Source organism: Phodopus roborovskii, unplaced genomic scaffold (genome assembly GCF_943737965.1).
Source record: "Phodopus roborovskii unplaced genomic scaffold, PHOROB, whole genome shotgun sequence".
Lineage (NCBI taxonomy): Eukaryota > Metazoa > Chordata > Mammalia > Rodentia > Cricetidae > Phodopus > Phodopus roborovskii.
Window position 1 is genome coordinate 5,612,588 of NW_026126459.1, and position 26,807 is coordinate 5,639,394.

Consider the following 26,807-nt stretch of genomic DNA (forward strand, 5'->3'; position numbering starts at 1 on the left):
TTCGATTCCCAGCACCCATATGGTGGCTCACCATCATCCACAATGGGATCTGATATCCTCTTCTGGCATAAAGGCATACATGCAGATAGAGCACTCATATACATAAAATAAATAAATCTTAAGAAAGAATGAAGGAAAGAAAGAAAATCAGAAAGATACAGGAAAACAAAAGGTCCAACAAAGAAAAATCTAGTCAAGTCTTATTTCCTGGAAGAACTGTTAGTATTTTGGTAGACAACCTCATAGCCTTTCTTCTCTCTTTCTTTCCTTCCTTCTCTGATAGGGGATGTCCTTCTGTATATATGTTTCTCTTACTGATTGATGAATAAAACACTGATTGGCCAGTAGCTAGGCAGGAGTATAGGTGGAGTTACCAGAGAAGGAGAATGCTGGGGAGAGGAGGCAGAGAGAAGCCTCCAAGGAAGAGATGCCATGCAGCTACCAGGAAGATAGACACTGGAAGTTTTCCAGTAAGATAAAGCCATGAAGAAATACATAGATTAGTAGATATGGGTTATAATTAAGAGACAGCTAGCCAGTAAGAAGCCTGAGCCATTGCCAATAGTTTAATAATTAATATATCTCTATGTGCCTATTTGGGGCTGAAGGGCAGTGGGACCTGGTGGGACAGAAACTTTTGTCAACACCTCTTACTTTCATTTAAGTCATTATCTCCTGTAGCTCATACTAAACTCTACTTAATTATTGTTGTTGAAGAAGATGACCTTGAACTTGTGATCCTATTGCCTATCTCTATCGGTGACTGAATTAGAAGCACACACCACTCTTCCCCCAGTGCTGGGAATTGAAGCCCTAGGTTTCTTCCATGGTAAGAAAGCACTCTATCAGCTGAACTACATCTCCAGGCCCCATACTCTAGATTAGATGAAAACTTGGAAAACATTTTTTCCTTTTATTTTTTTAAAGATATATTTATTAGGTATACAGTGTTCTGCCTGCATGTATGTCTGCAGACCAAAAGAAGGCACCAGATCTCATTACAGATGGTTGTGAGCCACCATGATGTGGCTGCTGGGAATTGAACCCAGGACCTCTGTAAAATACTTTTCTATACTTTCAATATTCTTCTTAAAAACAAATATTCTCCTATATTTTAGTTTCCTTAAAACAATTTCTTAAAAGTATTTTAAGGCTAAAATAATTTTTTTTTTTTTAATGTTTGAGTTGCCAAATACCAAGAGAGGTTTAGGAGTTGTAAGAAAACCCAGGAATGAACATTTTAAAACTATTATAGGGTTTTGTGTGTGTGTGTGTGTGTATGTGTGTGTGTGTGTGTATGTGTGTGTGTGTGTGTTTGAAGGTACACTTATCACTGCACACATGTAGAGGTCAAGTCAGTTCTTCCTTCCCATTCCATATGGGTTCTATGTATGGAATTCAGGTCACCAAACAAACCTGCTTAGCGAGTGTCTCTAACCACTCAATCATCTCTCCAGTCCAAGAATTAAAACTTACACACACTAAATAGAATTAAAAGCTGGGTAATGGATGGTGCACACCTTTAATCCCAGCATTCAGGAGGCAGAGGGAGGAGGATGTTTGTGAGTTAGAGGGCAGCCAGGACTACAGAGAAACCCTGTCTTGGAAAAAAAACTAAAAATCCCCCAAACAACAACCAACTACAATAATATTTTTCAAATATGGCATTTTCTATGTTGTAAGAACTGTGACAAGCACTTCATATATGTACAACAGGCCCTGGGACAGGTATTGTTGCATTAATAGTTTATGGAAGACATGACAAGGACAGAAGACAAGCATTGCCACTGCCACACGCTTAAAGGCGGCAGTCAGAACCTGGCCACCCTGCCCCCCAAGTGTTAGAGACTGAACAACAAGCCTAGGGCTGCATGCTTGAAAGGGAGCACTGTACACCGCACACCGCAGTTCCCACCTGTGCCTTAGACTTGCACTTCTCAGAATTTCTTGGGGTAAGTTCCCCCTTCTCTAGTTACAGAGGACTTCAAAGAGCTTTTGTTATGTGGGTTCTATCTATCAATATTTCATCTTGTTAGAATGTAAAACAGAAAACTTTTCACATATAATTCTGCATTCATTTGTTGATAAACTCCATGTACCTTTAGAAAAATATTCTGTACACTCATGAGACCAAACAGTTTAAAAAAAAAGGTAAACAAGATTTTAGAATATATAAACATTTCAATCTTGCATCACTTGAAAGAGCTCAGGATATTAAAGGGTGCTCAACCCACCCTGAAAGCCACCACACTACTTTTCAGTCTCCTCAACTGGGTCCTATCACACAATGACTTAAAGTAGTGGTTCTCAATCCTCCTCCTCTTTTTTTTTTTTTTTTTTTTTTTTTTTTGTTTTTGTTTTTTTGTTTGTTTGTTGGTTTGTTTGAGACAAGGTTTCTTTGTGCAACTTTTGGAACCTGTCCCGGAACTCACACTAGACCAGGCTAGCCTCTGCCTCCTGAGTGTTGGAATTAAAGGCATGTGCCACCACTACCCGGCTCTCAACCTTCCTAAACCTGCCATCCTTTAATACAGTTCCTCATGTTGTGGTGACCCCCCAAACCATAAAACTATTTCATTGCTAATTCATAACTATAATTTTGCTACTGTTATAAGTCATAATGTAAATAGCTAATATGTAGGATATCTGACATGTGACCTTCTATGGGGTTGTAACCCCATTGGTTGAGAACCACTGCATTAAAGGCACGCTCTGACATGCACAACAGCTAAGATAGCAGCCTAGATGCTCATGAACAGATAATTGGGTAAGAAATGCGATTGCACTTCTATATATACAACAAAGGCATTTTATTCAGCCATAAAGAACAACCAAATTGGACTGACACGGCTTAGCTGGTAAAAATGTTTGTCATGTAAGCATAAGGACCTCTAGAGACCCAGCCCATATAAAAAGCTGGGCATTGGAAAACAAAAACAAAACAAAAGCTGGACATGGTGACATGGTGATATGTGACTATAATTCTAGTGATGGAGAGACAGAGACAGGAGAAACCCTAAGCCCAGTTAGTCTAGCTGAATGAGTGAACTCCCAGTTTAGTGAAAGATCAAAAAAAAAAAAAAAAGGAAGACACCTTTGTCTTCATACATACAAATACCTCTCCCTCCCCCCCCCTTGCACACACAGACACAGGCAAGCAAAAAACAAAATTGCGTCATTACCAGGTAAACAGATGGAATAGGCCATCTGACCATGCTAAGCAAAATAACCCAGACTCCAAAAGAAAACTACCACACTTTCTCTCAGATGCAGTCTAGACTTATAAGTGTATGTATATGACAAGAGAGTGGGGACCACTATGAAGGGTCCCAAAGGGAGGGGGAGAACACGGTAAATGGGGGGAGAGGGAATCACATTTCCTTTACATGTAGAACCTAGATTTAACATATATATGCACATGTATGACCCAGAAGCAGAAGTGAAGCTATTTGGAGGGAGGAAGGAGACCAGAGGTATGAGGGGGGCAGATATGAATAAAGTACATATTTTGATATTGTTATGAAAATGTGATAATGAAACCAATTACTTTGTACACCAACTAAAAATATTAATTTCAAAAAGGAAACTCATAAAAAGCTACATTATGAAAAACATACTTGCCTAAAGTACACTGCAATTTTATGGTCATTTATTAAGAATTATCATACACTAACTATATCCAATAGTCACATACACAAACCAATCCCCCATTCAGTGGCACTTACATTCTGAGGATAGCTACATCAAGAAACTGGTAAATAAATGTCACAAATCTGTCAAATGATAAATGGTGTAGAGAAAATGAAACAAAATTTTACAATTCCTGGTCAGAGAAGTGCTAATTGAGAAACCAACGCTTAAGCAAAGATCTACAGGGGTGAGGAGGCATGAAGCAACTGAAGAGTGTTCCACTTAGGAATAGTGAGTATGAGAGATCTTAGCACAGGGGCAGAGGCATCAGAGACAGTGAAGAAACTAGTAGCATGCAAAATGATGGAGGGAGGGCAACAGTTAGAGTTCTCGAGGATGGACTACTTGGGTTTATTTGAGGAGGGTTGTATATTTTATTTATTTAATATGAATATGTACAAATGAAGGACAAAGGACAATTGTGGGAGTTGATTCTCTCCTTCCCCATGTGGGACCCAGAGATCAAACTCATGTCATCAGTATTGATGATCAGTATTACCCATTAAGCCATCTTGCTAGCACTGTTTTAGAAAGGTCTGAAACTGTAGCTCAGCCTGGCCTGGAACTGTATATATAGCCTAGATTAGATCTGAACTTGGGAAGCCTATTCCCTTGACCTTCCAAATGGTGGAAATATCTATCTATTAAAACCACTAGAACATAGAGATACGTTCCATCTCTTATGTGTCCTCATGCTTTTGAGTTTCAAGTTTCCTCTACAGATGTGAAGCAGAATCATAGTGATTAAATAATACACTCAAAACTATATATTATGGCAGCATACACTTTTCACTACTGCATCTCTTTTCACCAATTTAATTTCCCCTTCTGTGCTCACTCTGCTGTAACCACCTACTTAGTGACTTTGTATGACATTAAGCAGGCCTCAGACTGTGACTCCATGAGCTCAGCCCAACATTGCTCTTTAGCATTAAGAAGTACAAGGCAAAGATAGTTGGGTTTTGAGTATTGGTGGTAGCATAGGGCCTTTAGTATTTTTCCTTGTTATTAAAAAGAAAAATTTTAAAAACAATGCATGTGGTAATTATAAAAGTGAGGCTCCAAAGAAGTAAGACTGTTTAAGCCTTATATTTGTTTAAATTGGTTCTGTTTTAATACGGCTAAAATCATGGTTCAGAGTCTTCATGCTTCATCCAAAGTGAAACAAAAAAGAGGGAGAAAAAGAGAAATGAAAGGAGAATTCAAATTCCTTTGATCTGGATCTTAACTCTGAGAGGGCTCAGATAAATCAGTGAGTCAGAGAAAGGGCAGTCAAATGTTAATCCAGAGCAGTGAGGACAACAGCTATCTGTCTGCTACCTGTCCAGTGAGATCATCACTCAGGCCAGAGAAGACAGCGCAGGATGAAGGTTGGCAGAGAATGGCTCGTCTGTGGTATTCAAACCTCACTTCCTAGGGGCAGGAAGTAGATCCCCAGACACCATATTTTTTTTTAACCTTCTCCCTTCCTTCCTTCCTCCCCCCGTCTCTCTTTATAAAATAATTTATTTAATGTTTTATTTCATGTACATTCATGTGAGAGTGTCAGATCCCCTGGAACTGGAATTACAGACAGTTGTGACCTGTCAAGTGGGTTCTGGGAATTGAACCTGGGTCTTCTGGAAGAGCAGCCAGAGTTCTTAACTGATGAGCCATCTCTCCAGTCCCCCTTCCCTCTCTTGAAACAGGATCTCTCTACATAGTCCTGGCTGTCCTGAAACTCATTGTCTAGACCAGGCAGACCTCAAACTTTCAGAGATCCATCTGCCTCTGGCTCCCCAGTGCTGGGGGATTAAAGGCACATACCACCATGCCCTGCTTTTATCTTCTCTCTTAACCCAAGGAAAAGCACCATCTCTGGGGGTTGGGGGGGGTGTCATATCTAGCCTTATACACTAGAGATCTCTGGCATCTCTTTAAATATCTTGAAGCAGAAAGAATACTGGCAAGAGAGTAAAGGGCACAAATTCTCTTCCCATCGATGCCATAAATTAACAAATTAATTCCATGATTTCAGGAAATAAACTAACTTCAAAGGCCAATTTCCTCTTTTCAAAAGAAAACAAGGAAATACCCAAGGTGTTCTTCAAACTCTATAAGTCCTTGAAGAGAAACCAGGGTGTTTCTTTTTTGTGGGGGTAGGGAGATAATGTGGGGTATCAAAACAGGGTTTCTCTGTGTAGCCCTGGCTGTCCTGGAACTAGCTCTGTAGACCAAGCTGGCCTCAAATTCACAGATATCTGCCTGCCTCTACCTCCTGAGTGCTGGTATTAAAGGTGTGTGCCATCACTGCCACGGAAACCAGGGTGTTTCTAAGCCCACAATGGTTCGAGAACTCAGAGATCTAAAAGTAGGTGATACTAGGCTGAAGTCTCTGAGGTTTTTGATCAGCTCTCTATACTTCTGAGTGTGGGGGGGGGGGTCCCAAAAGAGTACCATGTTACCAAAATGGGCAGGACTTAATTGCCTAGTCTGTCCTTTGTGACTTGCCATTCTTTCCCAGCCCTCCTTTAAATGACCTATCATTCCCCTATTTCATAGTTTTTGTTTTAAAACAAAGTGCAGAGGCAAACTGCTATGGTCAAGGAAAAAGAAGTCAAAGAAATATTTAGGAATTGAGTACAAAGATATCAAAGGATAAGGAAGTTAACTAAGAATGGAGGTGAAACTTTTTAATTAATGACGGTTTTTGAATAGGCAATATACAACAGGTATAAAACAAAGACTCTGAAAGGAATACTGTTAAGAACAAACTTGCCTCTGTGGCACAACCAATGAAAGCACTTGCACAGGCTATGCTCTCTTCTGGGGTTGAGTAGTAGGATCCATGGGTTGGGTTAAAGTTTATATACCTAATACCTTTATATACCTATATATCCTTTTGCATTTATAGATTATTCCAGAATAAGCTCAAAAGAATACTCAATTGCTTTGAGAAACACAAAAATCTCTTCTACTTCAGTCTCCTGGTCTTTTATCATCCTCCTTCCCTGAAGCAGCCACAGTGACCAAAGGTATCCTATGTGTGGACAAGTGTGAGGCCTAGGGTACACACATATGTGCACAATCAAATAGGGGAACGAGCCAAGTGACTCCTTAACTGTAGCCCAACATGATCAAGCATATGTTATGGGTCCAAAGCAGACTTGGGGAGCCATTCTAATACATTCTGCCAAGAAGTGGTACTGACTGGAAAAAGGCAGAGGGGTTACCTGCTCAGGGTCACACACAGACTCTGCCAGGCCTGCGCCCTAGCATACCTCCATTCAGAATGACATCCATCCATGCTGTGGCCCTATATTATTCCCTTAGGGCCAGCTTCAGAAATTCTACAATGTCCATTTCAAATCATTTCTAGTTGTGACAATCCAGACAGACTCCCATAGCAGTGACACAAACTCTAGTTGTGGTTTGATTGGTCTGATCTATCTAATGACACACATCATCCTAGACAGGGCACACTACAAATTCAGGGAGGCAAAAGAGTGTCAACTTTTAAAGACAGGAAGCTTTGGATAAGACTGGCTAAAACAAAAGATGGCCACTGGATTCATTTATTTATGGAAGAAAAGATTACAAAATACTTTTATAAAAATCTTAAAGGCTTATGCTTATTAATACGGAGAATTAAATCAAACAAAATTCCACCATTCTTCAAAAGACAAATTAGTGTCTACCATATGCCATCACTAGGAAGTCACATACAGATGAGTGATTTGTTTTTAAGAAGCTAGTAAGTAAAGGCTGGAGAGAGACGTCAGGTGTCACACAACTGCCTGTAACTCCAGCTCCAGCCTCTATATGCACCAGCATTTATATAAGCATGCACGCACGCACTCACGTACTCACACACACTCTTTATTAAAAGTAAACCTTTTTTCAAAGACACTAATGGTCTAATTAGGAAGCCACATGTAGGGGATACCTGGTATGCATTATGGAGGTGGCACTACAGGATGACAGGAGGGAGCGTGATCATACTTAGACAGGATTCACAGAAAGGCAACACACAACTGGATCCCAAACAATCTGACACCTCCAGGGGTGTGAAGGAAGTAAACCCTCACAGATGCTCAAGAATGCCCTGTCAAAATCTCCAAGCTCCAAGTACTGGGTGAAAACTGCTGTTGAGCACAGGGAACCTCAAACTATTATATCCAGCACCTTAAAACATTTCATCTTCAATTCTGTCTAAAGGGTTTAGTTACTTTATGGTATGAAAAGCATTTCTCCTAGAAAGCATAGACTCAAGAAGGTACAGATGAACAAATTTCTTGGCTTTTAACAAGAATCATTGTTTATTGACATTCCATAGCAGTCTCTTTTCATTTCCTGTCATGATGGCTGCTGCATTACTATTGTAAAGGGCTTGCACTCCAGTTTAGTTCCACAAACCCATCTGTGGTGGCAAATGTTTTCGAACATTTCCTAACTTAAAGAAATGAGAAGGTCATCTCTAAACTCAGTTTCTCTGCTTTTATGAACATAGCAGAAAGACAAAGGCCACATCTATCGTCTTCTTGAAGACCTTTGGTCCTACCTGTATCCAGCAGCCTTGTCAATTTCATCTACACTTGTCTTACATACTGTTGTCCTTTGAAAGTTTTATGAAGTAGCTGGTCTGACAGATGGGTTACCAGCCCTGTCCAAAATATGCTGTAAGAAAACCTACTCTTAGACAAGAAACTACAAAAAATAGTCCTTTCTTTCCCTTTTAGAGCTAGGAACACTGAAATTATCTTAGGGGAAGAAACCTTTAACCTGTACCATGTTACTGTTTGAGATAGAATAAATGTCCATATATTAAAAATTGCCCCTTAAAGCAAAATACACACTTGCCCACACATAGCAGGAAACTGGAATGCAGATGGGAAAACTGAGTCAGTTTTACCAGGAGCTACTGAGATACCGCATCAAAGACAGATGGGAAACCCTGAGATAAGCACACTATTTTGTTTAGAACACAAAGCTCCAGAGATCTGTGGGAGGGAAAGAAAAGGCAACCTGAAAGGCATAGCACACAAGAACAGAAAAATTCATCTGATAGATGACTCATTATGGATGTGTTTGTAAACCACAAAGAAGAGAATGGCTTGGACCCTTCTTCCCTGGCCCTTCCTGTCCACAGCATAATCAGGCAGACAGCATCTGCTCCCATCTTCAGCTGATATTATCTGGGCTGACAACACACTACCTAAGCATTTCCCAATGAGGACAGAGAACAGTCTTGCCAGTCAATCAGGGAATGGGGTAGAGGGTGCAAATGCCACTTGTATGAATCTTTCTGAAAACACTACAGATTACATTTTAGTAGAAGCCTAAAAATAAGAAAGGGAACATTCTCTATTTTTAGATATCTGACTTACAAGTTTTAAAAACACCAAAAGTAAAAGAAATCATTAAAAACTATCTGAAATTTTTAAATGTTTTAAGAGAAGCTTCAAATTGAAAAACTATTTTTAGAGCTAGAATTTCAAAAATCCTGCATTCTTTCTGCTTCCCTATCTCTAATGTTTAACACAATCCTGTGCTTTATCAAGAGCATTCCCACAGATGCTATAAAGATGAAATGGAAAGACTGTGACCCAGAAGAGAAGAACAGTAGAGGAAAGCATCAGATACTTTCACAATGACATAAAAAGAGTAGATTTGTGACTGCAGACACTCTATAAAGCATCAAAAGCAATTTAATTACAGTTCACTAAGAGCAGTGCCAAAGACAGTGATAAAATGGTTAAAGAAAAGCAAGTAGGTCCCCTGACTGAGTACTCTTCAGCTCACTTAGTATCTAATTCAAAGCTACATCTGAAAAACAAAAATATACAATTAAAGAATTAAAAAAAACCAAAAACCTGAAATGAAATGTTTACTAAATAATGTATGTTTCAGCTTCCCATCTTAGCCCAATGCTCCAGTGCTAGTACAAATGTGCGCAACCAAATGTGCTCTACAGACGCCTGTGGCAAAGCTTTGCAGGAAATAAGGGAATTACCTGACTGCACAGCCATCATTAGCATCTCCGGCTCCAGCAGAGTCATGACGATTCTTCACGGAAACAGCTCACAAACACAAAACGTCCAAGTCACAGGAAAAGTCTGGAAAGGCCACTCGAGCTTTACAAATCCAGTCTCATGTCGGTGTGCAAAGGAGAATGTGAGCACTCCCCTTCTCTGAGAAGACACCCAATTCCCCACCCTTCAGGCAAGTCAAGATGGCTCAGAGTTGAGTGACTGCAGACAGGAAGCCCAGCGCCCAAGAGAAGACTTGAAGTTCGTGGTTAGAGCAGTGGCTCCTCCCCTCCTATCCTCTCTAGGGGGAGGGGAGGAGCACAGAAAGACTTAGGAAGACAGATCAAACTGCTTTCCTCTCTCTTTTAAAAATGGGAAGACGAGGTTTTATTAAAAAACCTACAAGAAGGAACTCTGGGGTTAATGCAGTTTAGGACAATAAAGCAAAGACAATCCACACTCAATCTCACAAAATAAACATTCGGGTACCACACACATCAACATATATATCCAAATAAATACATATGCCATAACTTTGCTAAGAATCCCAACAGCCTTTCTCATACATGGTATTTATAGGCAACAGCTAAGGAAGCTGATAACTACAGAAGTTCAACTGTTTCCCCACCCCCTCCCCAATTAGAATGTTTCCAAAAGCCATAGAACATATTCCAGAGCGGTAATCTGCTTGTCATATCTGCCGATCCTCCTAAAGAGCTCCTCACTGCCAATGGTACTGTGAACAGACAAGGTGCCACAGATAACTTTCCTACAATGCTCTATGCTCATGCTGGATGTAGGGAATGCAAGGGAAAAAGTGTCCTTTCCCTGATAAACCTCAGCCTTTTCCTACTACACAGAGCAACTCTTCTGACTAAGAATGGACAAGGGCATTTTGCTTTTTTAAGGATTCAGGCATTATGCTGGCCTGCCCTTGTTACCTGGCAGAAGTACCCTGGTCAGCACTCAGGTGCAAAGGACCCCTTTAAAAGAAACCCCTGCCCACTTACACTCTCTTTCCTGATTTTTCCCTGGGACAGACGGGACTTTTTCTGTCCATCTCTTCTCTGTCTCTGTGTCTCTTTACCTCTCCCCCCCCCCCACACACACACACCACCACCACTTCCCTTTCTCATAAACTTCTCACTTAAGCTCTGTCTGCCTGGCATGTCTGGCCCCCCCCACTCCACCCCCACCCCCAGTCCAACCTCACCTGCCTTGGAATCTGCCAAGATTCCCCACTGGCTTCATCATAACAGCTTTAAAAAACAAAACCTAAGATCCTTTTAAATTACAGAAAATTACAGATAGAGTTATTTCATTTGCCCCAAATTAAAAGATCATTTATTTTCTTTTGCACTGCTTTTTAATAACTGGTATTCACAATAAAATGATATTAAGATTCTTCTGGGCCATTTGATGGAGTTTTAATAAATACCATAAAACCAGAAAGCTATTGATTGTTACCTAGAATTTCTAACCCTTTCTGGTGGAACATACTAGGGCAATCTCAGCCCAGTGAATGCCTTGATGCTTAAAAAGTCAAACAAATGATAAATGGAACACTAGGAGCCCTTTTAAAAGAACAGTTTCACAAAGAGGGCAAGGTACAAAAGAAAAGGCAATGAGATTGGAGGTAGGGAGGTTCTGTGCAAGAGAAAAAACTCCCTTTCTTTCTCACTCCAAGAACATCATGTTTAAGAGCCGAGCTCTATATAGAGCTGTGGGAATGACTCAACAGGCAGTGGAGTGGCAGCCAGTGTGGGTGCATGCTGCTCCAGGAGGCAGAAGCATTGTCATGGCCCCTTCTGGCAACTGAGCTCCAACTGTCATAAGAAAAATTAGTGAATTTCAACAAGGACTGCTTAGGAATCTGGTCAGAGGTTAGCAACTTTGGAAGATGCATCTTTAAAAGGCTGAGTCATCCCTTTAATCCTCTGGAGCTGTACAATATGCTATATGAGGGGTTTTGTTTGTTTTGTTTTTTCCATATGAAGCAAATTCTCACTCATAGTTCTGTACTCAGAAGGGAAAATTACAAATTACAAGATTTCTGTATAAAGACTGAAAGAAGGGCACAGACTGTCTCCCTCCTGCCAGGAACCACTCTGCCACAGAAGTGCTTACAATGCCACACGTGTCAGTGTTCAGCCCACAGGAGACAGACACTCATGTGGTGATGGGCAATAATAGCAGATTTTGGCCTATTTCACTTTTTCACAGCAAATCCTACTCATGAACTTGGAACAAAAGGAACACAATTAAAAAAAAAAAAAAAAAAAGAAGCTGTTTTTAAAACAGAAATCTAAATAAGTAATTTTTTAAATCCCAAAAAGATATTTCTTTAATGATCAGATTTTGCTCTTATGTCAAAGAACATTGGGATGGTTATTCTCAATTGTCAACTGAGAATTAACTAAAAGCCCAGCTGCCTGGCACACCTATGAGGGTTTTTTTTTTTTCTTAATTAAACCATCTGAAGTGGGAAGACCCACTTGAATCTGGATCTCTGAGGTGGGAAAATCCACCTTTAATCTGGACCACACCTTCTGCTGACAGCCTTTATAAAGGGCACGGAAGAAGGGAGCTTGCGCTCTCTCTCTCTCTCTCTCTCTCTCTCTCTCTCTCTCTCTCTCTCTCATTGTGTCTCTGTCTCTGTCTCTCTCTCTCAAGTTCATTCCTTTACTGGCATGAGAGCATACTTCTTCAGGATTCCATATACTGAAGACATATAGCCTCATGGACTAAACAGCTACTGGATTCTTAAAACTTTTGTTGGTAGACAGCTGTTGATGGACTATCTGGATCACAGCCTGTAATCCGGATGGATGGATGGATGGATGGATGGATGGATGGATGGATGGATGGATGGATTCATTCACTCATTCACTCATTCATTCATTCTATAAGTTCTGTTTCTTTAGAGAACCCTGACTAATAAAAACATCTACAGTCGCTGTGCAGACTTTTAAGATAGGCTCCTTAGTTCCAAAGTAATTGGATTCAAAGTATTGAAAACTTGTTCCACAATGTTTGCGTAAATTGGTAATACTTTATAAAAACAAAACTAAAAGATATACTGAAAAAGCATACAAATGTAAAGTATATGCTTTCTACATTGGGCTAAGCGCACCAAGGGAGAAAAGGATAACCAAATATGAAATAAAATGAAAGCTTTGATTCTAGTCATAGCTCTCCAGCTCATCAGTGCAAACTGAACATGATCTAAACTCACTAAATGGGCATGATACTACAGGTATCAATATAGTTCTTAAATGCTTAACAAGTGTTAGAAGTTAGTTAAAACAATGTGAAATAAAATAACTTTGTATATTGAGTTTACATTTCTTCTATTCCCACCCTGTTACATGCCAACCCCCAAAGGCCTTCAGTCTTCAAAATCTGAAAGAAATAGACAGAACAGTGGCACAGACTCAGAGCCTAACACTCTGGTGACAAGGAATAAAGACTGAAAGGTAAAAAGGTACCTTGGGCTACACATAGTGAGCCTGTAACTTCAGGGAAGAAAAAAAAAAGAAAAAAAAGAAAAAGGAGGGGAGGGGAAGAGAGAAAGGAAAAGAAAAGAAAGGAAAAGAGAAGAAAAAAGAAGAGAAAAGAAAAGAGGGGAGAGGGAGGAGAGCAGTAGAACCAACAAACTTTTCCACTAGATGAATCCCTATGAGAGTGTCAGTGCATCCAGACCCTCCAGGGAGCTTCCTGTTTCCTCAAAATATATACTTTGCTCCCTCTCTTAGCTTTCTTCTAAGAATTCTGAATAACTGCTCTTTTCTCTGCCCCTCTTAGGACACCTTTCATTTCTTTTACATTTCCAGGCAATCTCATTCTTCCTTAAGGTTTTAACTTCCACCTAAATTTCACCCCATATCTAGCCCTGACATCATGTAAGCACGTATAACCCAAAGCAGAACTTTCCAGTATCATCACCCTGCACCACCCCCTCAAGAAATGCCTTTTCCTTTTTCCTTTACAAAGATCCCAAACCATAAACTTATACACCCCTCAGCCCTGAACCACTAATACATTACTAAATGCAAAAGTAGTTACTAAATGTAACGGATTACCTCATAATACATTCCTCAAAACCATTCTTTTTGTTCTATCCCTTCTGACCAATGTTTCATTCCAGGCCTTTAAATGTTACCAAAAGTATGTAAATAGTAATAACTTATAGAAAAACTTAAACACATACTAAGATAGCAAAGAATTGTGTGATAAACTGTTTATGCTACCACCATTTACCCAGAAACTCACACCCATGTGGCCAAACTTGTTCCAACAGACCTACAATGCTCCCACCACCACAGAGCACCCACCAACAATGTGTCATCTATCCCAAAGCAAATCCTAGGCATCTAATTTCCTATATATCAGAAACACAAAACTATCTAGTACAACTATACTGCAATAATACCAAAATATTTTTAATCCCTTAATATGATCAACTATCTAACTAGTGCTTAAATTTCCCAGCTATCTCCCAAATGTTTAAAGTTGATTTATTCAAATTAGGTTCACAGGTAACAACACATTTTTATCTCAATGTGTCTCTTAACATTTCTTCTTCAATTTTGCACTTTATTTGCTGAAGAATGCAGGGAGTCTTCCCACATTTTAGATTTTGCTGTTTTCCCATAGCACTGTCTAATATATATACCATTCTATCCCTCCTTGTTTCCAGTTGTTTGGAGTTAGATAGAGCACCAATCTAAGTTAAACCTTGAGGCAAAAATATGTCATTGATTGTATTTCCTCCCACAGCAGTGTCATGACCTGCAAGACCTGCATGATCTGCAAGGCATGCACAGCTTTGGGGTTGATCTGATTGGAGTGACAAGGAAATGAAGACAGGAAGACACATGTACAGAGAGCCTAAAAACTAATTAGGCGTGTACTCTAACACTCCAGCAGCAGCCCAGAAAATCAACACACTTATGTTGCTGAGCAAGAATGCAGGTATATTATACACATCTGAACAAGGAGGCAGCCATATTAGTTAAATTCAGTAGGAGATCTCTGTAAGCAGTCTCAGGTCTCAGGAGGAAACTATGGTAGTTTCTGCATACATTGCTCAATTGTTCAATTGTTCATAAACACGTGCACAAAACATTGTTCTGAGTCTAACCCAGGGAAGGCTTTGCCGTTTCCATGGGTTTGAAGCATTGGGTTCTTGACAAAGCCATGCCCATGTCAACAACACACATTCATTCAGGACTCCATCCACTCTGCATACAGCAGTTAACTTGATACACTGTTTACTCTGATACAACAGTAACTTTTCTTTCTTTGTTTATAGGCAGGGCATTAACTCTGTAGCCCAGGCTGGACTTTGGCAGCAATCCTACTTCAGCCTCCTGGGGGCTGGCCACCAACATGAGTCTCTTGCAATGTTTCTTCTTTTGTTTAAATGGAAGTCTGAGGATAATTTACAGGACTATGCTGGTCCTGGGGATAGAGCTCAGGCAACAGCCTTCTCAGTAATTCCTTAATTGTGCTGCTCCTGCCCACTCTTGCCTGTTTTAAAGTGGTCCTTGTTACCAACCAATTCTTTTGTTGCTGTTGTTAATTTCTTCTGATTTATTTTCTTTAACTTTATTTATGTATATGCGTCTATGGGAAAGTACACCACACATGTGCAGATGCCCTTGCCAGGAATTTGATCTGTTATCCTAGCATCTTGTGTTTTTCCTTTTAAAGGAATTACCAAAGTTTGTATGTGAACTGGTTTATATAAAACTTTTATTTAATCTTTCTCTCTTTCATTCAAATGTCAGTTAATAACAATGAAATCCTCACCTCTCCTGTTCATTACTCTCTAGTACTTAGAACTCAATTGAAAGGAGTCCCAGAATAAATTTTCCAACATTAAAATTGTTAAACACTTTATAGTATTCCTAAGGAAATAGTACATGTGCACGCACGTGCACACTTTAAGAGATGTTCAATCAAATCATTATCATGCAAAAAGTACAAACTGTTTTAAATACCCAACTGGAGAAAGATAAAAAACATTCACAACATATAAAAATTTTCAGGTACAGGCTAAATGAGAGCAAGACAAACCAATGGTGCTAATGTGGAAGGACCCTGAAGGAAGCACACCACATGCTGACAGCAGGTTTTCTCCAGGATGAGGGTGGTGTATGAGGAGTTGCCTTTGTTGTTTCAACTGTCTATTTTTTTGGAGTAAGGGGTTCTATCTGGTATCTGCTCACCAGGAGCCTGGCTCAACATCTGATGAACAAGATGGAAACCTGATTATCTTTAAGACTGGGATGAAGTAGTTTAGGAAAATCTCTAACTCACTTTATAAATAGAGTGATTTAATGAATCTTAAGATTTGGACATCTTCAAGTAAGACTAAATCTGGAAAATACTTGAGGCCTTTCTGGGGAACAGTTTTTAAAGTCTCTTTTCTTTACCCAAGAAAATATTGTAATTTGAATCTGAAACTGCCCACTCAAGATTTTTACTTCTCTCAACAATTCATTAGTACCTCCCCTGCAGCACTGTGGTGAAAAGAACATAGGTGTCCCCTTACAGGAACAAACACACAAGATTGGCCCTTTCTCCCTTGGCTGTAAAAAACATGCAAGCCAGAAACCAGGAATTCTTAAATCCCACTTTGTGGGAATAAATGTGACCTTTTCACTTCCATTCTCTCTTTTGAAACAGCCCAGCAGCCTAAAAAGCTTAAAAAGCAGACCATATATTTATTCTTTTCCAGGAAGGTATTTGAGATCAGCTAGGGAAAGGGAACTCAAAGGTAACGTTTACAACAGTATCTAAATATAGAAAACATTTAAAGGGAAATGGAGAGCTGAGGCTATAGCTAGCATGCAGGGCCTTAGGTTCAAAACTCACATATAAGACAGACTGATAAAAGAGGGGCAAATGTATATGGAGTATTGGAGGTAGAGCTCAGAAAGGTGGCATGTACCTGTATTCACAGCACTTAAGAGGCTAAGACAGAACCAATAAGGCCAGCCCAATTCATACAGTGAGACACAGTCTAACCCATATTTCTCACACTCCAAAAAAGTCAATGGTAGAGGGCTGGAGAGATGGCTCAGTGGATGAGTACACTTGCTACTTGTCTTAGCCACTGTTCGTTCTGTTGCTGTGAAGAGACACCATAACCAATGCAACTCTTATAAAACAAAGCATTTAATTGTGGCTTCCTTATTGTTTCAGAGGTTTAGTCCATTATCATAATGGTGGAAACACTGGGGCGGGCAGCCTTAAGAAGTAGGTTCTATATCCAGACCCATATAAAGCAGGAAGAGCAAGACACCAGGCCTGGCTTGGGCTTTTGAAACCTCAAAGCTCACCTCCAATGACACACTTCCTCTAACAAGACCACACCTACTCCAATAAGGCCACACCTCCTAATCCTTCTCAAGTAGTGCCACTTCCTGATGACTAAACATTCAAATATATAAGCCTATGGGTGCCATTCTTACTCTAGAGGATCCAGGTTCAGTACGCAGCACCAACATAATGGCTCACAACCATCTACAACTCCAGGTCCAGAAGATCTGATAGCTCTCTTTGCAGGCACCAGGCACAAACAGGGCACATCCATGCACACAAGCAAAACACACAAATAAAATAAAAATAAACCTTTTAAAGATGGTAGTATACTCAAAGAGGAGAACAAACAGGTGTTTTTCACTAACTCTATTATGTATTTTAACTTTTTTTTTTTTTTAAAGAAAAAAGCATCTCTTCTGTTGCTATTGTTTTGTCTGCAGAAATTAACCTTAAAATCATGGGAAACTTAAAGGGTAAGAGCAGCCAAAACAATTTAAGACACAGATAAAGATCATCCTATTAGATAAGACTAATTAAAACAACAGAAGATAGAAACAGGGCTGGTATTTTGAAAGGAAATTAGACAGTGATTAAGAGATTAGATCGCAAAATACATCACTAATTCATAAGGTAAATATTAAATAATAAGCAAAGACAGTAGAAGAACACACGGTTCCTGATCTATCAATGGTTCAACTTAAATTTTTTTTTTTACTTTATGGTGGTGCAAAAGCAGACCTTTGCCACCGCCCTCAGAATCTACTAGCTTTATGTGGGGCTATAGTCTCATGAAGGGTGCTGAGCCTTTCTAAGTTAGGTTAAGGTTACAGGCTAGGCTGTGATGTGCAATGGTTTGGACATGAAATGTCCTGACAGGCTCATGTGCCTGACACTCGGTCCTCCACTGGTTACGCTGTTTTGTTGATGCTCCACAAATATTTGCTGAACTAATGAATTAATGGACAGAATGGGTTGGAATCAGTAGAGCAACAGGAAGACAAATTAAAGCAGCCAGATGAACCACGGTAAAAAATATTGAATTCAACTACAATAAGCTGTATTTCTGTTTACAAGAAATATTTAGCCAGGCAGTGGTGTTGCACACTTTCAATTCTAGTACTCAGGAGGCGGAGGTGATCATATCTCTAAGTTAGAGGCCAGCCAGATCTGCACAGTGAATTCTAGGACAACCATGGCAACAGAGACAAACCCTGTCTCAGAAAACCAAAAGAAAAAAATGAAAAAAGAAAAAAAGAACTATTAAGACAAAAATCCTTCACCAGACATGAAGCAGGCCAAGGATCTGTGACATCATGAACAAGGAAACTGATTCAAAGCAAACAATACAGGAATTTCTTAAGGACTCACCATTCTTCCGTTCGCTAAGGGGAGGCAAATTGGGGTTCCTGCCAGGATGGAGGCCCAGGGTCAGCTCGGGCTGCAGGGACAGCTCCTGCAGCTCATTGGCAACAGCTTCACTCTGGGGGCTAGGGACTGCAGACAGGGACAGGAGCACTGGCTCATCATCGTTTTCGCCACCCCCTCCTCTGTCCAGCCCATTCACAGCAATGATGGAAGGGGGCAGGCACACCACACTGGAGAAATCCACTTTGGCTTTCGTAATGGTAACCTAGAAATTGAGGAAGAAAACACCAAGTTTAGGTAGTACAATGAAGAAACTGGACTGCTGAGCATATATGGAATACAAATGTTCTAGGTTGTGGCACTAGTATACTACAACATGCTCAAAAGTGTAAGACATCATCTCTTTACATACATAGTTCAGGCAAAGCTCAAATTTGTGATGCTTCTGTGTCAGCCTCCTGAGTGTTTGGATTATAGGCATGCACTGCTGCAACCAGTTTAAAAGATTTCTGTAAAGTAAGTGAGCGTGGTTATTAAACTCTCAGAGTGCAGATTTCAAGCCTATTGCTGTCTTCAATTAACTCAGAAGGACAGCGTACAGTTAAAATAAAAGCAACATACAAACACATGTAATGGGTTCAAAGGAAATGCTAATCAAGGAGAAATAGCTGTAAAATAAACATTACCTTTCAAGTACTAAAGAAAGTATCCTGAGAAATAATACAGACTGAATAGCCACAAGGCATTGAATTAACACAAAACATCATCATATCTATCTAGGGAGGGAATTAGGAGAACTACTACTTTGTAAAGGAATGTAGAGATGTCTGATGGTGATGGGTATACAGTTAGCCAACCATTACAAGGATATTCAGTCACAGTACACAGAACTAGCATAGTAAACACAAAACTCTTTTTTGTGCTGGAAGTGTTCCCACAAATATGGTGAACATTTCTAAGATCTGTTGGGTTTTCTGCAAGAAAAGTGGCAAGCACCAGCCCCACAAAGTGATACAGTCCAAGAAGAGCAAGGATTCCCTGTATGCCCAGGGAAACCTGGAGACAGTGCCTACAGTAGGCAGACACCTATTTAAAAAAAAAAAAAAAGGCTAAATTACTAAGACTTTGCTGAAGCTGAAAGTGTTGAACCTAGCCGCAGATCTACGAGAATGCTGGCTAGTAAGTAAGGGCCAAGCGATCTGGTTCTAAGCAGATTTTGTTGTGAAGACAATAAAAGCATGAGCTTTTACTTAAAAACAAACAAGTAAAACAAACAAAAATTCCTTACAGCATTAAAAGATCTTTTAAAATGACAAAGAGAAAAAATAATTTTTTTTTTTTAACAGCAAAGAACCTACAGGCAAAGTGATCCATACCTGTAGCCCTAGGAGACTGAGACAGGAGGATCACTAAGCCCCAGTATTCAAGGCCAACTTGAGCAACAGAAAAAAAAAAATCCCCACCCCGTTTCTAACCAATCCCAAAGACAGTAAGTAAGAACAAAGTATTGGTTAGGGACATAGCTGAGTAACAGGACACTTAGAACATGTTTAAGTCATAGGTTCAATCAGTACCACTAAAACAGAAGCCAAAACAAAGCAAAAACCCAACATATACAACTTAGAAGCACTTCCAACAAATGAAACTTGATGGTTACATCAGTTAAGAACACATGCATTCTCTAAATACTGCTATTAAAAGTATTTTAAAAGTATTTTGAATGTGGAAATGTTGACTCTAAAATTATTTACAAGACATAAAAAAAAAACCACCAGGAATTACGTTAAAACAAGAGATTTTTGTTTGCTTATTAAAGTTTGAATTTTCTCTTCTTCCCCAGATTTACATATTTTAAAATCAGATTAAATTGTAGGCATTTACCATCTACACAGTATACCTTGAAGCACATACACATTATTGTGGTGAGATACTGTTTATGATTTATTAAAGCTTGTCTGAGGATTCAGAAAGCAAAGTCAGCCACAGGCCATAGAAGCCAGGGACACACCTTTAATCCCAGCAGCCAGAAGCTAGGAGGTGGTGGTATACACCTTTAATCCTAGGACTCAGGATTAAGAGGTAGATGGATCTCTGTGAGTCCAAGGCCACCAAGATCTACACAAGATTCAATCAATCTAAAAGAAAATTATAGTTCAAACCTTTAATCTCAACACTAGGGAAGTATATAAAACAGAAGCAAGGTCTCTGGGAGGCATTCAGTTTCTCCAGCCACACAGAGGGGCAGCAATGTGAAGAGCTCTTGCATGGATCAGCCCTTTCAGCTTGAGCTAGAGGTAAGAGTTAGTAGCCGGCTGATTTGCTTTTCTGATATTCAGCTTGAAGTTTGAACCCCAATAGCAGTCTCTGGGTCTTTTATTAATTCATGTTACACATTATGAAATGATTGTTTATTTATAGGTTCCATGTTTTTCTAGAATACTTACATTGTTATTTTAATAAAAAGGTTTTATTTTAGTCTGGAAAGGGAAACTTGTATTCTACAGTGAGGACTAGAAACCAATAAAATACTAGACAGCCATCAGATTAAGAAAGGAAGGATTAGGAGGCTTCCGCAGAGGCTTCGGCAGCGGTCTCAGGGGCCGCGGCCACAGTCGTGGTCGTGGCAGTGGTTGAGGCCATGGGGCTCGTGGAGGTAAAGCCGAAGACAAGGAGTGGGTCCCGTCACCAAGCTGGGCCGCCTGGTTAAGGACATGAAGATCAAGTCCCTGGAGATCTACCTTTTCTCTCTGCCCATTAAGGAATCAGAGATTATTGACTTTTTCTTGGGGGCATCTCTTAAGGATGAGGTTCTAAAGATCATGCCAGTACAGAAACAGACAAGGGCTGGCCAGCGGACCAGGTTCAAGGCTTTTGTCGCTATTGGGGACTACAACGGTCATGTTGGTCTCGGTGTTAAATGCTCCAAGGAGGTAGCCACAGCTATCCGAGGGGCCATCATCTTGGCCAAGCCTTCCATTGTCCCTGTGAGGAGAGGCTCCTGGGGGAACAAGATTGGCAAGCCCCACATTGTTCCATGCAAAGTGGCAGGCCACTGTGGCTCTGTGTTGATGCGTCTCATCCCTGCCCCCAGAGGCACTGGCATCGTCTCTGCTCCTGTGCCCAAGAAGCTACTGATGATGGCCGGTATTGATGACTGCTACACATCAGCCAGGAGCTGCACTGCCACCCTGGGCAACTTTGCCAAGGCCACCTTTGATGCCATCTCTAAGACCTACAGCTACCTGACCCCTGACCTCTGGAAAGAGACTGTGTTCACCAAGTCTCCTTATCAGGAATTCACTGACCATCTTGTGAAAGCCCATATCAGAGTCTCTGTTCAGAGGACCCAGGCTCCAGCTGTTGCCACCACATAAGGGGTTTTATACAAGAAAAATAAAGTGAATTAAGTCTGAAAAAAAAAAAAAAAAAAAGAACTGAAAACTAAAAGACCATCACATTCTACCCTACCTTCAAGCAACAGTGTTACCTATTGTGAGGATTCCTTCATTTGGGGGTTAGGAGACAAAACCACCTACCCCTTCCACATAGGGCACAGAAACCAAACTACAGTTCTACTGAGTCTAACTTGGGGAACCATTAAGTTTATGGGACTTATAGGGCTCAGGTGAGGAGTCTCACACCAGCATAGATTACTTTCCCGTAGTGGCATACACAGGAGCCTGCCCATTTGGTCAACCCTCTACCATCTACCCAACACCTTAAAACACCATGAAGCCACATACAATTAGGGAAGAATTATACACCATAAACCAGGAGGTTCAGGAGAGAACTGACAGAATTTCAAGTGAGGGTTCAATGACCTTCTCCACCTCTCCTATGAGGGGTACACCAACAATCAACAGGCTGGTCTTGAGAGTCATTTCCAAATGACCTAGTTAAGATGATAGGAGTTATGTTCGGAGCATAGTGCTACACAACAGTTCCAAACAAGACAGTGGTTCTGGTTTGACAAGTGCTTCTACCTGCTCATATTCATTCTCATGTATGTATGTATGTATGTATGTATGTATGTATGTATACATACATGAATGAAATGGATTTAAATATGAAATGGATTTTAAAAGGTAAGATAAGAGCAATGAAGATAGAAGATAACATAATTAAAACTAAAGTATTTCAAAAATCAACTTGGGCAATACAATATTACCTACAGTACCTCCTGAAAGACAGGTAGGGAAGGAAAGCAAGCAAATGAACATAGGATCGACTCTTCCTACTCACTGAGTTTAAAAAAATAAAATCATATATTCTTCAAAATGTTTACTTTTCACTAATAATCATGTTCCTCCTGAAATGATAAGAACATTAACAGTATTGTTGAAAATTCTGAGCTTTGACACTGATATGTTACTATCCCAAGATACAATAAAGATCCACCTAATGGGACTACAATTATTTTCCTAATGAAACATGAAGTAGACTATATGAGTCCATAATTCTGGCAGTCATTTGATAAATATTCAATATGTTCAAAAAATATTTAAAAGAAACTTTGGGGAATGTGCCCCCCTCCCAAAGTCCATTGCCAGACAAAAGGAAGTGAGGTTCAGCTTTTGTTTAATGAGATGAGAGGTGAGGGTCTGGCTATGGTTGCCTAGGTGGTCCTTGAGCTAATCCCCCTGATTCAGTCTCTGAAGATTGAATTAGATTACAGGCATGTAACAGCAGCTTAGATTACTCCTGGCTAGTTTTTCATACTAAAGCAAAAGTGTATTTCCCAGAACTCAAATTACTAATGAAGGTATCAGATTTCATTGTGACTCGAATCATGACTGGGTCTTTTACCATCTAGAGCCAAAGAATAGAAAATGCAAAGACTTTAACAAGAGTTCTTTCAGATTTTAGTGCTTTGAGTTTCCATTTGTTGTTTTAAATAGGGTCTCATATATCAGAGGCTGGCCTCAAGTTTGCTATGTAGTAGAGACATCCCTTCAACTCCTAATCCTCCTGTCCTTAATGCTGGGATTATAGGCCTACACTTTCACCATCGGTTTTATGCAGTCCTGGAGGATCAAACCCAGGGCTTCCTCCATGCTAGAAAGCATTTTGTCAAATCACATAAATGCCCAGCACTCTTGATCTCCCATCCTGACTTTACTATCTTAATAGGGAATAATGATACACATATTTATAGAACAAGTAAGTGTTTTTTAAAAATCACTTAAAATTTTACATGTATACTTTATTGTTCTGTGTTTTACTAAATAAAGTATATGATATGATTTTCTAAGGTTTCTAAGGTTTTCTCAGGTTTCGTGATATAGCCTTTAAAATGCCCATATAAGAGTACACAATAACAATTCATTCATAAAGGCCACAGGGCAGTAAGATTCGATGAAGGTACACAACAGTATATTTTACTTTTTCTACATGTGTATTCTTAAGAACACTGTATTTAAATTTTTAGATGTTATGTGTCTGAGTGTTTTGCCTAAGTGTATGTGTACACCACATGCATACCTGGTGCCTGTGGAAGTGAGAAGGCATCAAATCCCCTAGAACTGGAGTTAGGTATGTTTGTGAACCACCATGTGGATTCTGGGAACCAAACCCAGGTTCTCTGCAAGGGCAGCCAGTGCTCTTAACAGAGCATCTGTCTAGCCCCCTTGATAATGTTCTAATATTTAAAATTGTAAATCACATTATTTGTGTGTGGAGGCCGGAGGACAACTTGTTGGGAGTCAGTTTCTGCCACCCTGTGGCAATCCTGGGATGAAACCACGGATAAACAGCAAGTGCCTTTACCTACTGAGTCATTATACTGACCCCAATTTAATTTTTACACGTGATTCTTGGAGTTAGAGAAATGGCTTGAGGACACTGTGGAGGTTTGAAAGAGAATGGCCTAATAGGCTCCTAGATTTGAATATATGGTCACTGTGGAATGGTACTATTTGAAAGGATTAGGAAGTATGGACTCATAGAGTAAGTGTGTCACTGGGGGTGGGCTTCCTGCTTTCAAAAGCCCAAACCAGGCCCAGTATCCCTCTCTTCCTGACACCTGTGGCTCCAGATGAAGAACTCTCAGCTACCATGTCTGCCTGCACACCACCATTCTCCACATGATAAGGATAATGGACTAAACCTCTGAAATGGTAAGCAAGCCCCAATTAAATGCTTTCTTTCATAAGAATTGCCATGGACAACTGGGTGGTATGTGCACTCACAGACAAACAGACATACACACACACACACACACACACACACACACAAAATTTGTGCGCAATCAGTGGATAATTCAAACAAAGCTTCAGTGGTACAGCACTGGTCTACCATGATGAAGTGCCCTAGGTTCAATCCTCAGATTGATTATAAAAATCTTCCACAAGCAAACCAGGCAGTGGTGCACGCCTTTAATCCCAGCCCAGCACTCAGGAGGCAGAGACAGATGGATCTCTGTGAGTTTGAGACCAGCCTGGCCTACAAAGAGCTAGTTCCAGGACAGCCTCCTAAACCATAGAGAAACCCTGTCTCAAAAAAAAAAAAAAAAAACCAACAACAACAACAAATCTTCCATGAGCAAAGGGAAGACTTGGTAAAACATAAAGGAAGCTTACCAGAAATAGACCAGAAATCAGTGAAAGAAATACACACATGGGCTGAGAGTGGTAGCACACACTAACCCCAACACTCGGGAGGCAGAGGCTGATGGATCTCTGTGAGTTCCAGTCCAGGCTGGTCTACAGAGTGAGTTCCAGGATAGCCAGGCTATACAGAAGCAAATACATTTCTACTCATTTTCAAATAGCCCAATACAATATGTACAGATAGTCCCAATACAGTATGACAATGTAGAGCCAACACTGAAAACTGCAGGAATCATCACTATGGATTAAGTGTTCCTGCTAGTTCCTTAAGCATCCCTAAAATGAATGCTTCAATGTTGTAAGTTTATAAATCTATTGAATCCAAGGCCATTTTCTGGTCTGCTGCTTCACATATGATCAGCAGCAGCTAGAACAAAAACAACATGGGGGCAGGGTCATCTCCCATAACCCATCTGTTCCTCCTCTCTTGATTCCCCACCCAACCCCACAAGTTGCATGCCTTCTGTCTATCTCTCCTGAGCAACACATGTACCCAGAAGCAACAGCACAAAATGTGTCAGAGAATGGAAGAGCTGGGGAGACAGCTGATAACTCTTAAACAGAAGTCTAGCAGATGTCATATGACCAATGACAAAGTTGGTTTCAAACTACCAAATGTTATGGTTCTTCTGAGGATGAGACAGTTCTTTTGATTATTAAGTTTTCTGAGTGAAAACTTTTAATCAATTACTAGACTTCCACTTTTAACTTATTTTTAAGAGATGATACAGCAAATCTAGAAAACTGTCAAAACAGATGTTTGTGCACATATATACCCTCACATGTATACAATCTGACATGAAGGACACAAATCAACTTTAGCACTTTGTGGGAGCCTACTAGATATAGTTTTAGGTAGCCCACAAGATGAGGAAATCAAGTCTCAACTAACTGTCCATATTCGCTGTCAATTCTAACCCTATCTATCATCTTTATATGACTTAACTATTCAAGACTTCTAGAGATAATCAAGAAACTGTCTTTATCTTGGAAACCATGAAAAGCAAGCAATACAAGAGTAATAGCCTAGCATGATGGCTCATTCCTGTAATCCCAGCATTCATGAGGCAGAGGTAGGAGTGTCTCAAATCCAAGACAGGCTCCAGAGGCCAATAAGATGGCTCAGATGGTAAAGACATTTGTTGTACAAGCCTGGAAACCTAAATTCAATCCCAGAAACCAACATACACCTGCAAAGGGAGAACCAGCTTCACAAAGCTGTCTGTCTTCTGACCTCCACACAAGCACACTAGGGCACTGGTACCCCCACATCATGCACACACACAAATAAAAATAATTTTTCATGAAATAAGAGCCCACACAGATTGCAAAGTAGCAAAGGAACTTTATTTTGGGGAGGGGAGGGGAGGGGATGGGAGGGGATGGGAGGGGAGGGAAGGGAGGAGAGGGGAGGGGAGGAGAAGGTTATAGCTATAGTGAGTTCCAGGCCAGCCTGGGCAGGGCTGCATAGGGAAACCATCTAGAAAGGGAGGGAGGGAGAGGGGGGGAGAAGAGGAGAGAGGAGAGAGGAGAGAGGGAGAGAGAGGGAGAGAGAGAGAGAGAGAGAGAGAGAGAGACACGCTGGCTAGTCCCAGTACTCAGGAGAAAGGCAAGTGAATCTCTTTGAGTTCTATCTATCTAGGCCAGACTGGTCTACAGAGTGAGTTCCAGGACAGCCTCCAAAGCCACACAGAGAAATCCTGTCTCGAAAAAACAAAAAAACAAAAAAAAAAAAAAAAACAAATAAAAAAAAAAAACTAAAAAAACAAAACAATTACTTCCCAAACAATCTTCTGGAAGCCTT

At 40.3% G+C, this 26,807-nt stretch overlaps 1 protein-coding gene and 1 pseudogene across 1 annotated transcript in view; one reads left to right on the forward strand and one right to left on the reverse strand.

Moving 5' to 3' along the window:
• Positions 1-9,943, reverse strand: part of Mrtfa (myocardin related transcription factor A) — an 87,041-nt gene extending 77,098 nt beyond the window's left edge. The window contains exon 1 of the mRNA XM_051189427.1: positions 9,683-9,943. Coding sequence (XP_051045384.1) covers positions 9,683-9,728 — 46 coding nt within the window. The 5' untranslated portion in view covers positions 9,729-9,943. The remainder of the gene's footprint in view (positions 1-9,682) is intronic.
• A 9,394-nt stretch (positions 9,944-19,337) lies between these two features.
• On the forward strand, positions 19,338-21,803 carry LOC127225617 (40S ribosomal protein S2-like; annotated as a pseudogene).
• Positions 21,804-26,807: the final 5,004 nt, after the last annotated feature.